Source organism: Callithrix jacchus, chromosome 16 (genome assembly GCF_049354715.1).
Source record: "Callithrix jacchus isolate 240 chromosome 16, calJac240_pri, whole genome shotgun sequence".
Classification (NCBI taxonomy): domain Eukaryota; kingdom Metazoa; phylum Chordata; class Mammalia; order Primates; family Cebidae; genus Callithrix; species Callithrix jacchus.
This window is the reverse complement of record NC_133517.1, coordinates 5,384,326-5,399,764: the sequence shown is the minus strand read 5'-3', so window position 1 is coordinate 5,399,764 and position 15,439 is coordinate 5,384,326. Positions and strand designations below refer to the sequence as shown.

The 15,439-nt window shown below is 38.9% G+C and overlaps 1 protein-coding gene and 1 long non-coding RNA gene across 3 annotated transcripts in view; one reads left to right on the top strand and one right to left on the bottom strand.

The window, feature by feature from the left end:
• The window catches only part of LOC128929851 (uncharacterized), a 32,909-nt gene extending 18,096 nt beyond the window's left edge, over positions 1 to 14,813 (top strand). For both annotated transcript variants that reach the window (XM_078353528.1, XM_078353529.1), the window contains 3 exons: positions 224 to 293; positions 13,041 to 13,196; positions 14,623 to 14,813. In XM_078353528.1, the coding sequence (XP_078209654.1) occupies positions 245 to 293; positions 13,041 to 13,196; positions 14,623 to 14,813 (396 nt within the window). In that variant the 5' untranslated portion in view covers positions 224 to 244. The remainder of the gene's footprint in view (positions 1 to 223; positions 294 to 13,040; positions 13,197 to 14,622) is intronic.
• On the bottom strand, positions 6,426 to 14,891 carry LOC144579816 (uncharacterized). Its single transcript, XR_013528229.1, has 3 exons — positions 13,894 to 14,891; positions 12,918 to 13,705; positions 6,426 to 7,988 (listed from the first exon to the last, which is right to left on the bottom strand). It is a non-coding gene; the product is annotated as an uncharacterized LOC144579816 (long non-coding RNA).
• Between the last annotated feature and the right edge of the window lie 548 nt (positions 14,892 to 15,439).

The following is a 15,439-nucleotide window of genomic DNA, read 5'->3' as shown; positions in this document are numbered from 1 at the left end:
ATTTTTGTAAAAATAACACAAGAAAAAAGCCTGAAGTCAGGGTAGAAAGTGATATTACTGATAAATGGAAAAATCAGTTACTTGGTCTCAACAAAGTTAAAAAATGTCCTTTCTGGTGAATATGAGATGTATTCCTGTGCAAACTTCTCATAGAGTTGTCTAATGGGAAATAGCTGCTTGGAATGAAATCTTATTTAAAAAATTATTTTTGTATGTTCTATAGGAACTAAACATAAAATGAAGCATGATAAATGAGTTAATTTTAGCACCACTGAAAGAAAATCTGCGAACAGGTAATTATATAAAACTTGAATTGACTAATAATGCCAAGAACAATCAGAATACTTTACTTACATATTAATAGGTGGCTCTTTAAAGCGTTTAGATACAGACACTTTGCTTTATTGCACTTTGCGAATACAGGTTTTTTTCTTTACAAATGAATGGCCTGTAGTAACCCTGCATGGGGCAAGTCTATCCGCAACATTTTACCAGTAGCAGTCAGGCACTTGATGTATCTGTGTCACACTTTGGTACTTCTCACAGTGTTCTGAAATTTTCATTATTATGATATCCGCATAGTGATCTGTAACCAGTGGTCTTGGATTTTACTGTTGTGATTGTTTTGGGGTGCCACGAACTGTACCCATATAAGAGGGCAGACTTGATCGATAATGTTGGGTGTGTTCTGACTGTTCCATCGGCCGGCTGTTCAGTCTCTTTCCTTCTCCTCTGTCCTGCCTATTCTCTGAGACACACGGTATTAAAATTAGGTTCATTAATAACCCTACAATGGCCTCCAAGTGTTCAAGTGAGAAGAAAATCGCAAGACTCTCACTTTGAATCAAAAGGGAGAAGTAGTTAAACTTAATGAGGAAGGCATGTTAAAAGCAGAGATAGTCCAGAAGCTAGGCCTCCCTCTTCCACTAAACAGCCAAGTTTTGAATGCAAAGGAAAATATCTTTTAAAAAATTGAACGTGTTTCTCCAGCAAGCACGTGAAGTATAAAAAAAGCAAAGCAGCCTCATTGTTGGAACGGAAAAAAATTCCTGTGGTTTAGAAAGAAGATCAAACCAGCAGCAACTGTCCCTGAAGCCAAAGCCTAATCCAGAACAAAGCACTAACTGTCTTCAAATCTATGAAAGCTGAGAGTTGAGGAAGCTTCAGAAGGAAAGGTTGAAGCTAGCAGAGGCTGGTTCATGAGGTTTAAGGAAAGAAGCTGTTTCCATAACCTGAAAGTGCAAGATGACGCAGCAAGTGCTGATGCAGAAACTGCAGCAAGTTCCCCAGAAGATCTAGTGCAGATAATTGATGAAGGTGGCTACACTAAACGACAACATTTCAGTGTAGTTAAACAGCCTTCTGCTGGAAGAATATGCTATCTAAGACTTTTATAGCTAGAAAGAAGTCATGCTTGGCTTCAGAACCTCAAAGGACAGGCTGACTCTCTTCCTAAGGACTGTTGCAGACGGTGACTTTCCAATGCTCATTTACCATACTAAAAATACTAGGACCCTTGAGAATTATGCTAAATCTACTCTGCCTGTGCTCCCTAAATGGAACAACAAAGCTGGATGACAGCAGATCTGTTTACAGCATGGATCACTGAATATTTTAAGTCCACTGTTGAGACCAACTTCTCTCAATCTCTTTTAAAATATTACTGTTCATTGACTGTGTACCTAGTCACTCAAGAACTCTAACGGAGACATACAAGGAGATTAATATTGTTTTCATGCTTGGTAACACAACCTCTATTCTACAGCCCATTAATCAAAGACTACTTTTGCCTTTCAAGTCTTATTACTTAAGAAATTCATGTTGCAAGGCAATGGCTGCCACAGATAATGATGAGAGAAGGTCAAAAGTCAACATTAACAGGAGTTTAGAGAAGTTGATTCACCCTTCATGGATGTCAAGACTTCAGTAGAAGAAGTAAGTGTAAATGTGATGGAAATAGAAAGAAAAGCAGAATTAGAAGTGAAGCCTGAAAACATGAGTAAATTGCTGTAATCTCAGGATAACACTTGAAAGGTGAGGAGTTGCTTTTTATGTATGAGCACAGGAAGTGATTTCTTGAGATGAAATCTACTTCTGATGAAGATGTTGTGAACATTGTTGAAATGACAACAAATGACTTAGAACAGTCCATAAACTTAGTTGATAAAGCAGCCCCAGAGTTTGAGAGAACTGACTCCAATTTTGAAAGAAATCCTCTGAGTAAAATTCTGTCAAACACCACTTCATGCTAAGAGGAGTTTTTCATGAAAAGAGTCAATCAGTGTAACAAATTTTAAGGTTTTCTTACTTTAAGAAATTGCCACAGCCACTGCAACCCTCAGGAACCCCACCCTGATTAGTCAACAGCCATCAACATCAAGACAAGACCCTCCACCAGCAAAAAGATTATTACTTGGTGAAAATTCAGATAATTCTTAGCATTTTTTCAATTAATAAGGTATTCTTTAAGTAAGTACATTGCTCTTTTAGACATAATGCTGTCGCACCCTTGGTAGATTCCAGCACAGCATAAACATAACTTTTATACGTACTGGGAAACCAAAAATGTGACTTCCTTTATTGTGATGTTTGATTTATTGCAGTCATCTGGAACCAAGCTTTCAATATCTTCAAAGTATGCCTGTACTTGTATTCTTGTAGTTTATGACTTATCTGCCTGTGTGTTATTTCATTAGGTTGAAGTTGAGTTGAATGAAGAAATAAGTGCTGGCTGAACATTATTCGGCAGCTTTTAAACCTTCAAAAACAGAATTATATGCCTACTATTCACCCTCTGAAAAATTAAGCTTTTCTGGCAACTTATAACAAGAAAGGTTAAAAAAAAAAACTCAAAACCATTTCTATTTTTCCCATTAATGGAGAAGGAAAACATAAAATAATATCTTCATTGTCCATATCCTTCATGTGATTTTTAAAAATTTCAATTTAGAAACACAGTAAACATTTTCTACAAAATGAAATTACCTTCTTTCTCACTTAAATCTCTACAAGCAAGTTCATAATGGTCTTCGATAAGTCAGAGATAAAAAAGGTTTCTGTTAGAATGCTGAAAGTGTGAGTGTTTTGTGCTACAGATACATTGTAGACATATCAGGGCAAAATTCCTGATCTAGTGGAAGAGGACTGAGGGAATGACTCAGAAATAAGTATTTTTAAGTGTACAGATTTCACAATAATTGTTTGCTAATTAGAAATTAGTTCATTAATATTTAATGTAATTATTAATATGTTAGCACTTATAGTTGTATTTTCTACCAGTATTCTTGGTTCTTCCATTCCTCCCTTCCTGTAGATAGGAAAGGGAGATCATGATCTTGTCACCTGCAATCAAGGTAATTGTCACCTGTTGCTTCCAATGTAACCAACAGAAAATGAAATAGCCTGATAACTACTGGTCATCTGAGAGAGAAGGTATCTATTGCTTACTTGACCTCCCTGCCCCACCAAAGAGAACAAGGAAAGGAAACGGAATTTCCTCCTCCTAGTGGGAGAAGCATCACTACCTTTTTCACTTTCAGTCCACCCCAAAACATACTCTGAATTGCTAGAGCCACTGGAATAATACACTGGGGATGGCACTGAGGTTTGGTGGGAAGGAGAAGGACATAGACTCCATATGAAATAATTGTGTTGAATAGGACTGAATGCAAATCAAAAGAAAATGCCGGCCGGGCACGGTGGCTCACGCCTGTAATCCCAACACTTTGGGAGGCCGAGGCGGGTGGATCATGAGGTCAAGAGATCGAGACCATTCTGGTCAACATGGTGAAACCCCCGTCTCTACTAAAAATACAAAAAATTAGCTGGGCATGGTGGCACGTGCCTGTAATCCCAGCTATTTGGGAGGCTGAGGCAGGAGAATTGCCTGAACTCAGGAGGCGGAGGTTGCGGTGAGCCAAGATCACGCCATTGCACTCCAGCCTGGCGCCTGGTGACAGAGCAAGACTCTAAAACACACACACACACACACACACACACACACACACAAAACATAACATTACCATAGTTGTAACTAAAAAATAAACAATAATTCCTAATATTATCTAATATTCAGTCTATGTTCAAATTTTCTCAATTGGATTACAAATATATTTTATGGAGAGTTTGTTTGAAACAGGATAAAAATAAAGTCAGTATGTTACCTTTGTTTTATATATTTCTTAAATCTCTTTTAGACTATGCAGTCCCAAATTCCTCCTTCTTTGTTTTCATTTATAGGTCTCTTGTCCTGACCAATCTAGCACATTTTTTGTATAGATGATGTATTCCTTTGAAGTCTTAACAGGTTCTTCTAACTCCTATCTGCAAGCCAGTAGCTAGATCTAGAGGACTGGTGGAAATCTTTATAGGGTGGTGTTTTGTTCCTTCCATGACCTCACACCAGAAATGCTATCGTTTATGCATAATGTATAAATTAATCACATAATCCGATTCAAGATAGATTGCAATTGATCAAAAGTCCAACTGAGAGCTCTTAAATAATGTAGACGATTTTTAAAAATATGCTTACATGTATCCAAGACTGAGATCTCTTGAAATGACCAAGCACAGGGAAGCAGGGCTGTGAAATGGGGCTACCAAGGAGAGGAGCTCCCCAGCGACAGCAGCTTTTGCTTTAAAGCCATTTTCCAACTTAAGACAGGGATGGGGAGTTGGGGAGAGATAGCATGGGGAGAAATGCCAGATATAGATGAGGGGAAGGAAGGCAGCAAATCACACTGCCATGTGTGTACCTATGCAACTATCTTGCATGTTCTTCACATGTACCCCAAAACCTAAAATGCAATATAAATTAATAAAATAATAAAATAAAAAGAAAGAAAGAAGTTTCACTATGCAGGCTGTGCACGAAGAGGACAGAAAACAGGGTCTCAAGGCTAACAAATAGTGTGCAAGCGGAGCCAGCTTCCTCCTAAATAAATCTGGCAAATTCTGAAGTGGAATTGTATAGCAGGCAGACTAAGAAGTGAAGCATTAGTGCTGTGAAAATCAGAGGAATGTGTGAGCAGGCTTTTAGTAAGAAGCCGGAACTGCACTTCAGAACCTATTTAGGAGAAGGACAGTGCTGCTTGCACCATAACCTCATCTGGAAGTCAGGAGAGATTCACGGCGTTTACAGGAAGCACCACAGTAGATGGAAACTTCCGAAATTAGTAATCGCCTGATTCGTCTCAGCCCAGGATCAGAGCAAGTGATCCCTCACCACTGCGTCTCCCTAGCAAAGCAAAGGCTGAACATTTGTGGAAGAAGATACTATATTGAATCTTGCTTATATATAGAGCTGGCAGCCTATCGATTCCTAGACACATAAATAATATTAATTGTATTAAAACTCAAGAAGAAACGCAGAAAATAGAAATAGATCTGAAGTTAATTCAGATGCAGGGTTAGCAACAGGGACTTTAAATAACTATCATTAATATCTATAGAACTAGGAAGATGGAGAAAATATATGAAAAGAGAATTCGAATTTTAAAAAATTTAAATGAAAATTCCAGAATTAAAAGATGTATTTAATTATGAACTCAGTAAAGTGGATTTAGGAGATTAGACACAAGAATATGACACTTGCAAAGTAGAAGACATGTAGAAAATATTCAAAGTAGAAACATGGAGAGAACAAAAAATCATACAAGAAATAGAATAAGGAATATGTGGGGAAATTGGTATATTCTGTAATTTGGGTCTCAGAAAGAGACTCCAAAAATATATGCAAAAGAGCAGAGATAATGGCTAAATATTTTGCCAAACTGATGAAAATTATTCACCCACAGAGTCAGGAAGTTCTGCTACTGCCAAGCAGAATAAATACAAAGGAAATAGTTATAACAAAATGCTGAAAGGCAAAGAGAAGACCCTACAAATAGGTAACAAAAGAAGACACATCACCTTCAGAAGAGCAAAACTAAATCTAAAGCTGACTTCTCAATGAAAGTGATGGAAAGCCAGACGATGATGAAATGACATCATTCATGAGCTGGATGGACAGAGTCCACATTTAAATCATGGGAAAATTAACATATTAATAAGAAATGAAGACGTTTTCAAAAAATAAATGGAAAGGATGGTACATTAAGATAGTTGTAAGAGTTATTACAGGCCGGGCTTCAAGTGGGAGATAAACGATTGCAGATTTGAATACAGAAATGCATAAAGAAAGAGGAAAAGAAAGGGTAACTTCATTACATATAATACACATATGTGTAACATTAGAACACATAAAATAATTATATAAATTAAGGAAGGAGTTAAGTCAAATAAATGTTTTAATATTTTAACAAAAAATAGAAATGCAAAATTTCTTAAAAGTGTAACAATTAAAATCCAACAAAATGTAAACATAGACTGCATTAGGAAAACAATTTAATTTTAGAACACAGGGGAGAAAATGAAAAAACCAATGTTGTTCTTTATGTCGTACACCAAAATCAACTGCAGTTTGATTGTGAAGCTGCCTATGAGAAGGATAACTAGAAACCTTTTAGATGAAAATTACAGAAGAATCCTGTCATAACCTTAGGTCGGGCAAAGAGAGACATGAATTGCAAGTTTAGACTGATCTTTCCAATTCAGATTTAAGACACCAGTGTTTTCAGTTAATACTTTATTTTCACAGGTTTCTTCTTTCTTCTTCTTCTTCTTCTTTTCTTCTTCTTCTCTTCTTCCTCTTTTTCTTTCTTCCTCCTTCCTTCCTTTCCTCCTTCTCCTCCTCCTCCTCCTCCTTCTTCATCATCTTCTTCTTCTTTTTGACAGAGCCTCGCTCTGTTGCCCAAGCTGGAGTGCAGTGACATGATTTAAGCTGACTGCAACCTCTGCCTCCCAGGTTCAAGTAATTCTCCTGCCTCAATCTCCAGAGTAGCTGGAATTACAGGTGCCCACCACCATGCCCCAGCAAATTTTTCATATTTTTAGTAGAGATAGGGTTTCCCCATGCTGGCCAGGCTGGTCTTGATTTCCTGACCTTGTGATTCACCCTCCTTGGCCTCTCAAAGTGCTGGGATTACAGGAGTGAGCCACTGTGCCTGGCCCCTCTTTTATTTCTTTAGCTAAAAATTCTGGCTTCTGATGTCTTTAAAATAAATTGTAGTGGTTTTATTATGATTTCAAAACAACTACACTATATTCTTACTGAGTATGATTACTTAATAGACTTCACAGTTTATTTGGACTTCTTTTGGCAAATGAATAGTCAAATTATTATGATTGCATTTTAAAGATCCTTTGAATGTCTCTTTGTGTGTTTTAGCCACCAACATGAAATATGATCAGGTTTAACTATTTCATTTTGTTGTATATTTGTAGGGATTCTCTCTCATTTTTATTGTTTTTAAAAATTACGTGAATTGTTTAGAGATTTTAAAATCAAAACTATTAAAAATTCAGAGAAATGCAGCTTCCATCCATGGAGTGTACATGTGTCTGTACATAAAATTCCGTCATAACAAGCAATGACTTATGCTGCTTTTATCACCCTTCCCATATGGTAGTATACCAGGCCCACCATTCCACACCTTGCTTTTTCACATGTGGCCTATAACTGGGTATTTCTCCACAGAAGCAATCGGGTATACTGAAAGAGTTGTAGGAACATTTGTCTTTAGGGACATTTATGATCTAGAGAGAAATAAGGACAAGGAGCAGTGGTTATTGACAGAGAGCAGAGGTTGGAAGCAGTTTTTATTTTTTAATTAAAATTGGACTGATGCAAGAACAGAAAATCAAACACCGCATGTTCTCACTCATAGGTGGGTGTTGAACAATGAGAACACATGTACACAAGGAAGGGAGCAACACACACTGGGGTCAGGGGGAAACTGGGGAGGGACAGTGGCAGGGGTGGGGATTTGGGGAGGGATAACTTGGGGAGAAATGCCAGATATAGGTGATGGGGAGGAAGGCAGCAAAGCACATTGCCATGTATGTGCCTGTGCAACAATCTTGCATGTTCTTCACATGTAACCCAAAACCTAAAATGCAATAAAATATATATTATTAAAAAAATTGGTCTAGGTTCATGTTGAGGGTCTCCAGGCAAACTAGCAATACCTGAAAAGGTCCCTACAGGATGAGGCTCCCTGGAAAGCTCTCTGTTGGTCGTCAGATATTGGGCCTTACAATAAAGGAGTAAAACTTTTGTGGGTTTCTCAGTGCTCCTGTCATAAACCTGACCTTCTGGACTCTGGACATATTAAGAGGATCAGGTCTAGAGACATTCGTCCTGCCAATTGCTTATTTCCTAGAGCATAATAAAACGTCACTGATCTCCCTAAGAAGGCCAAAGATTCCAGCCCAGATTAGCCCCTCAGGTTAAGCCTCCAGTCCCTGGGAGTGGGGGGGCCTTCTCCTTTTAGGTACAGTCAGACCTTCATGTCTGTGGGTTCCACATACATGGACCTCAACCAACTGGGGCTTGAAAATATTTGAAAGAAAAAAGAAGATAATTACACCTGTAATGAACAGATAGACATTATTTTTCTTGTAATTAATCCCTAAACAATATAGTATAAATAGCATTTATATTGTTTTAGGTATTATAAGTAATTGAGGGGTGATTTAACGTATACTGGAGGATGTGTATAAGTTATATGCCAATACTCCAGCATTTTCTATAAGGAACTTGAGTGCTCACTTTGATATCTGAGGGGTTCCTGGACACTCCCATGGATACTGAGGGATGACTGTAATCACAGTTCAAGGAGGAAGGAGGCTTGGAGACTTGGAAACAGGGTCTAGGTTTTAAAGGGCCCGATACATGAGACAATCTGGCTCCTCCAGAGGGGGTGTTATTTCCATTCAAAAGTGTGACTCCAGCCCATTACACTTCTTTGAGTGTGACTCCAGCCCATTACACTTCTTTGAGTGTGACTCCAGCCCATTACACTTCTTTGAGTGTGACTCCAGCCCATTACACTTCTTTGAGTGTGACTCCAGCCCATTACACTTCTTTGAGTGTGACTCCAGCCCATTACACTTGTTAGGAGTGCCTGGCAGAACGATTGCCCTGGGTCTTATGACACCCCAGGAGAAATGACTATGGTAAGGGGACCTACATACTTATTGTTTACCATGAGGTTTTAATAAGAAATCCGTCTCTGACCCAGACAAATTCATGTGCATAATTAGGATAATTTTAATAAAGATGAACATTAAATATAAATATCTATTACTTTTCCCCATATACATATACTATAATATAAATGAAAATGTTTTAATTATTCCTTGCCTTCAGATTAAATCTAAGGGGAAGGCTTCTTTAATTAGACTGATGTATAAAACATTCTCAGATTCATAAAATATAAAATGAAAACTTTCATGTCAAGTAATGACTCTGTTGGTCACTGGGGAAATGAAAACTCCTCTTAAAAGTATATTTTTAAATGTAGGTTGATGCTTTTAAGTTCTTTTTTAGTCTAGGAGAGGCAGCTAATTATTCAGGCAAGAGCAGTCTCTTTGAGGATTGGAGGCAAAGGATAAACGAGAACACAGACATTTGGGACTGCAAACAGTAAGAGGTGACACTGAAAAAGACTTGAACAAAAAAGGCCCTGTAGGGATTGATTGGTTAAAATGGGGACACAATTCTAGAACAGAGATCAGATGTAAGCAGATTTGTTCTCAACTAAGTTCTGTTGCTTCAAATGGCATGATGGCAGCCACAATTCAATTGAAAGAAAAATGCATAGGGATGGAGAGATAAAGAGCAAACAAGGGCTTGAGGACAACTCCTAGAAAACAACTTTAGCCAAGTGCAGGCACATCAAATTGACAGGAAACAAACAAATTAGAAGATTCCCAAAGCCCCCCAGATGTGGCCCTGGGGGGATGATGTCAAGGGAAGGGCACCCACAGAGGGTCCAGCCAGCGTCAAACAATGTCACACAAGGAAATCTCCCCAGATAGCAGAACTGGAGTTAATTGAGGGTCTTTCCACACCCTTCTGGAAAAAATGTGCCTTCTTCTACAACTTGGCCATCAGGATTTCATCACTGCTATGGATCAGTGACTGCCGTGTGGATCCCAAGCTTCCCTTTTGTCAGCTGCAGTTTTTCTTGAGGTTATTCTAATCATGCCCCACCATCGTATACTAGTATATACATGAGGAGGCAGATAGCTTGTTTTAAATTTTGTAAGCAGGTGGGCCAAAAGGATGAAACGCTGACGGAGAAAACTTCGTCATACCCACTTTGAGCTGAGTTTAACTTTGGACTGTCTCTTGGGGAGAAAAATGCATGAGTTTTACTTGTACAAAAAAATGCATTTAAACATTTGGTGGTCAGAGGGGTGGACAGAAATGTGTATTGTACCCTCTATAATATGCAGTTGTCACTGGGAAGAGGCTACAGGGTTACAGCAGCTATACTTACTGTAGCAAATATTCATAGTGGCAAGTATTAACTATGAGTAACAAAATACAAATTTCATTATTCATTTCTCTATGGTAAGGTATTGAAAAGAGCATGTGATTTTCTTTCTCGGCTAAAGAATGTACTTTGAATTTAAATATCTAGAATAGTAGTACACTCTCAATTTTCCCTCTGTCAGTTTGTAAGTCGGAGATATCAAGAACAGAAAGTCAGTAAAGAAAACCATCTTGTTCCTTTCATATTCAGATTTAGTTCTATATCTTCAGGATTCTTTGGGAATCTATGTACTTCTTGTTATAAAGGCCATATATAACATGTCATGAAAAGGATACTGCATAGAGGGAAACTCAAAAAATGTTTCAGAAAACTACTGAGTAACCTTTAGCAAACTCCTGTAAGGAATTTTCCAAAATAAACAAATTTTTATACGTAAAGACCTGAAGATCTGAGAAAACTAAAAAGGCCACTACCAGTGACCAGGTATTAATTTGTTCAACTCCCCTACATTTAAACATTCGTGTGTGCATTATGTGCAATAACTAATAAATTAGTAAATCTTATCTATGAATGAAAGTGATGTATCACAAAATAAGTATCAAAAAATTAATTGTTGCAGTTACCAATGTTCCTGTAAAATAAACTATGATCATAAATCTTCAAAGCATAGTATGGATAAAATCGCCTCATGTATATCATTACACATTTGGTGACCTTAATAAATTATTTCTTAAACATAAGTAATGAGAATTTAAATTCACACACCGCTACTTAAAATGATCAATGTAAAAAGGATTTTACTATAAATAATATATTAAAGGCTGTGGGACCATATTATAATACTGAGCATTGAACACAGAGTCACTCAACTTGCAAAACATATGGGCAGGACCCCCCAGTAGCTTTGGAAGGAAACCTCAGCTTTATCTTGTATAACTTAGTGATGACCATATGTATCAAAATGTCTGCTCTACATGACGGGCAATTATTGGTCAGTTTAAAACATTGTCACATGGAAATAATTTATGTTTCCTTATGCCCAACGCAATAATGTTGGGGTCGGGAGTTGGGGAAGAGATTATAGAAGCCTTGATTACTCTTTGTGAAATATACAATTGCGTCAAACATTTGCAGTATGTTAAGGCTGTTGGCAACTAAAGGGAAATCAGGAAAAAATTAAAATATCATATTTTGTTAGCAGTTTCAAGAATGAAAAAAAATGAAATCACTGTATTTTGTGTATGAAGCAGGAAGACCATAATTATCTCTCTACCCCCTTCTTCCTCTCTTCTCCTTCTGGAACTTACACAACTAGTGTGTTGCCTGCGTGAGGCGTCCCACAGGCTCCTAAGGCTCGGTTTGCTTTTCTTTAATCCATTTTCTTTCTGTTCCTTGGCCTCAACAGTTTCCCTGCCATGTCTTTAAAGTTTGCCAATCCTTCTGCCTGCTCAAATCTATCTTTGAATCTTTGCAAATTTTCATTTTAATACTTTTTAGTTTTAGAATTTATTTTGGTTTATTCTTAGTTTTTTTCTATTAATTTTTGTTATTACTATTTTATTCGTGTGTCATTTCCTTGACATTCTCCATGCCTCACTTTGAAAATAGATTTTCAAAGTCTTGTAAGCATGTTCACCACTTGGTCCTAGTCAATGTCAGTTTCTGTTGCTTTTGTTAATAGGTTATACTTTCACATTTAAAAAAATATCTTGTGATTTTTTTGGTTGAAAACTGGACATTTGAATATAATAATGGGCCAACTCTGGAAGTCAAATTATCCTCTTTCGCCTTTTAAAAACAATCTTGCTATTTTTCTTAATGTTGTGAGTTGCTGTGGGTTGTCTCTGTGCCGGGATCAGCCTGAACAGTGAACTTCAGGCCTTCTCAGCTTGGTTCTGAGCCAATACCTTGCAGACTGACTTTTTTTTTTTTTGAAGTTGAGTCTCGTCCTGTCACCCAGGCTCGAGTACAGTGGTGGGATCTCGGCTCACTGCAGCCTCCACTTCCCAGGCTCAAGCAATCCTCTCTCCTCAACCTCTTGAGTAGCTAGGACCACAGGCATGTGCCACCATGCTTGGCTAATTTTTGTATTTATTTTGGTAGAGATAGGGTCTCACCATGATAAGCCAGGGTGGTCTCGAACCCCTGGCCTCAAGTGATCTGCCTGCCTCTGCCTTCCAAAGTGCTGGGATTACAGAAGTCAGCCACCTTGCCCAGCATGCACAATGACTTTCTAATTTCTCCTATAAATATAGTTGCTTTTTGAATGTTTTTGTGTTTCATGTCTGACTCCCAAAAGGGAGAAACTAAGAATGTCAAAGGAGGAAGAAAAGTGCTGACCCTTTAAATACCCAGGCAGTCACTTCCACTGGAAAGGAGGGGCTTGCAGCAATGAGGGGAAGTGCACAAGAGCTCATCCTCTTTGTCTGCACCACTGTAATCGGAAGCACCAATCAGTGATTAGAGAAAAATAATCCTTGGTATTCTCACAATCCATGGAGAACGCGGTCCTTTATCCCACCTGCGTTCCCGTACCTGTGTGCAGGGTGCTCCAGGAATATGTGCCAGCTTCCAACCATGGGGATGGGTAGAGGCTGTGAGGCTGCTCCTGTGCTAAGAGCTGAAATCAACCGCAGTTAACTGTGCTTTACTGCCCAGGCCTTCCGCTGGAATTTGCAAGCTGTCCAGAGACTCAAGAATTCCAAAAGTTACGTCTGACAGATTCTGCCAATGCAGTTGCTGTCTTGTGGGGAGACAGATTCCCAGAGCTTCCTACTTTACCACACCGCAGATTCTGCATACTACAAATATACAGTAAGTTAGGGATACAATATGTGTACTAAATCAGTAAATTATAATCGTGAGTCAGTGTTGAAATACTGACCCTTTGAAAAATATATTTTCACTTTGATAATGGAAATATAATTATATTTATAGCCAAAGCTAACAAAATGTGAATTTTAGTTGCTTTTTGAAAGTCATGTTACAGGGAAGAAATTTTACATCCAGATGAAAACTGATTGGTTGCCATGCAGAACATAGTTATGTAAGAAGAAAAGCAGATGAGTTATAAGGGTTGAAAAGTAGATTAACACTCTATAATTTATAGGGAAGGCTATTTTTGAAGGCAAGCAGCTTGGAGCAAAATCCTGTTCCAGAAGATTAATTTTTAAAATTAATATATCTATTTATTTATCACCTGTGTTCCCTGAAGACTTGAAGAAGTTCCCAGAAAACATAGTTAAAATGCATAAAGACTGAAAGAAAATTGATGCTTACCTGGCATCGCCCTTTATGAGTGGTGATCAATATTCTGTGAAAGGCTATGAAAAATTGTATCAGAAATGCATAACATACTAGTATTATATCTACTGTGATTTTCTCTTTTATAAATATGAAAGACAGAATTGCTATTTGGGAGGAAAAAAATGTGGAGATTTTTCTACATCTATTTGATTGTTTCAAAATGAGCATGTCTAAAATAGAAAACATAGCTTATGTCCTTCCTTACCTCTAGAAGTCCATGGGCCATTTGCATTTGTCTTAGAGGCAGAAGTTGAGGTAGAGGCAGGGCTGAGAAAGGAATGCCAGGGCTCTCGAGGAAGTGTCTCATCTTTGCTCCCTCACACTCTTAGCCTTCAGACAGGCTGTGGATCTGTCCATTCATTTATTTGGCCCCTGACAGCCAAAAATAACCCTTTATGAGAAGCAGGAAAGTTAATGTCATCGCTAAAAATAAAAAAAAAGATGCATGAATGGATGAGAATTTAAATTGATTTGGTGGATATTACTGTACTAGACAGTTCACCAGAGAAGTAGAATCAGTGGACACAGATACAGATATATACATATAGAATGAGATGTAAAGGACTGTCTGGCTCACACGATTTTGGTCGCTGGGGTCTTACGGTTTGCTGTCTGCAAGCTGAAGGCCCATGAAAGCCAGCAGCATGGTTCCAGTCCACACCCAAAGGCCTCAGAGAGAACCTGGGGAGCTGGTTGGGGCTGCCCAAGGTGGAGAGCTCCCATTCACGGTTGTCTTTTTCTCTTTCATGTTTACACACAGAGATTCACTCTTTGCACTGTAACAACCATCTTTTCTATCTCCCCCGATTTTAGTCAATAAAGATGTGAGAGAGAAACAAAATAATTTTCCACATACTAAAAAATAATACTATTTCTCTTCCCACTTTTCCCCTTTCTGACCATTTTTTCTGTGTCTCTCTTCTCTTCCTCGTAGTGGTCCTTGATGGTGGTCTTCAGCCATCTCACCCCTGTGCCTGCTGTAACAAGAGTGGTCTGGGAAGCTGCAGCAGTGGGAGGTGTCAGGCTCCTAGCCAGGTCATGAGCCCCTTTTGCTGGTCTGGGATCCTAAAAGAAAGCCCCCCAGTGACGGGCTTTTTGGAAGGCTTTGGATATTATCTGCGTTGATCACCTCACCTGGAGTGCATCCATCCTCAGGCATCCTCAGGCATCCTCAGGCATCCTCACGCAACCTCACGCAACCTCACGCACCCTCACGCAACCTCACGCAACCTCATGCATCCTCACGCAACCTCACGCATCCTCACGCAACCTCACGCATCCTCACGCATCCTCACGCATCCTCACTCAACCTCACGCATCCTCACACAACCTCACGCAACCTTACGCATCCTCACGCAACCTCACGCATCCTCACGCATCCTCACGCATTCTCATGCATCACGCAACCTCACGCATCCTCACGCATCACGTCCCTGGCCGGGCAGGCCACATCAGCTTCCCCAAGCCGTATCAGAATCCTGGCACTTTTTTTTTTTGGCTCCGTATTTTCCCAGTCCTTCAGAATTACTACTCGAAGCAAGTGACCAGTTTTGTGGAAGGAGGGATGTTTGCCATTCTTGTTTCACCATTTTACCTTCCTTGCTTCAAGGCAGAAAGAAAAGAAAACAAAGATTTAAGAAGTAATGCAACGATGGATTGGTGATTGTTTTCTCTCCAACGTTGAAGGACCACTTCTGAGCTACCCGGCAACATTCCTCCGCTGCAGGCTTCCTCTGGCTTCCTGGCTGGTG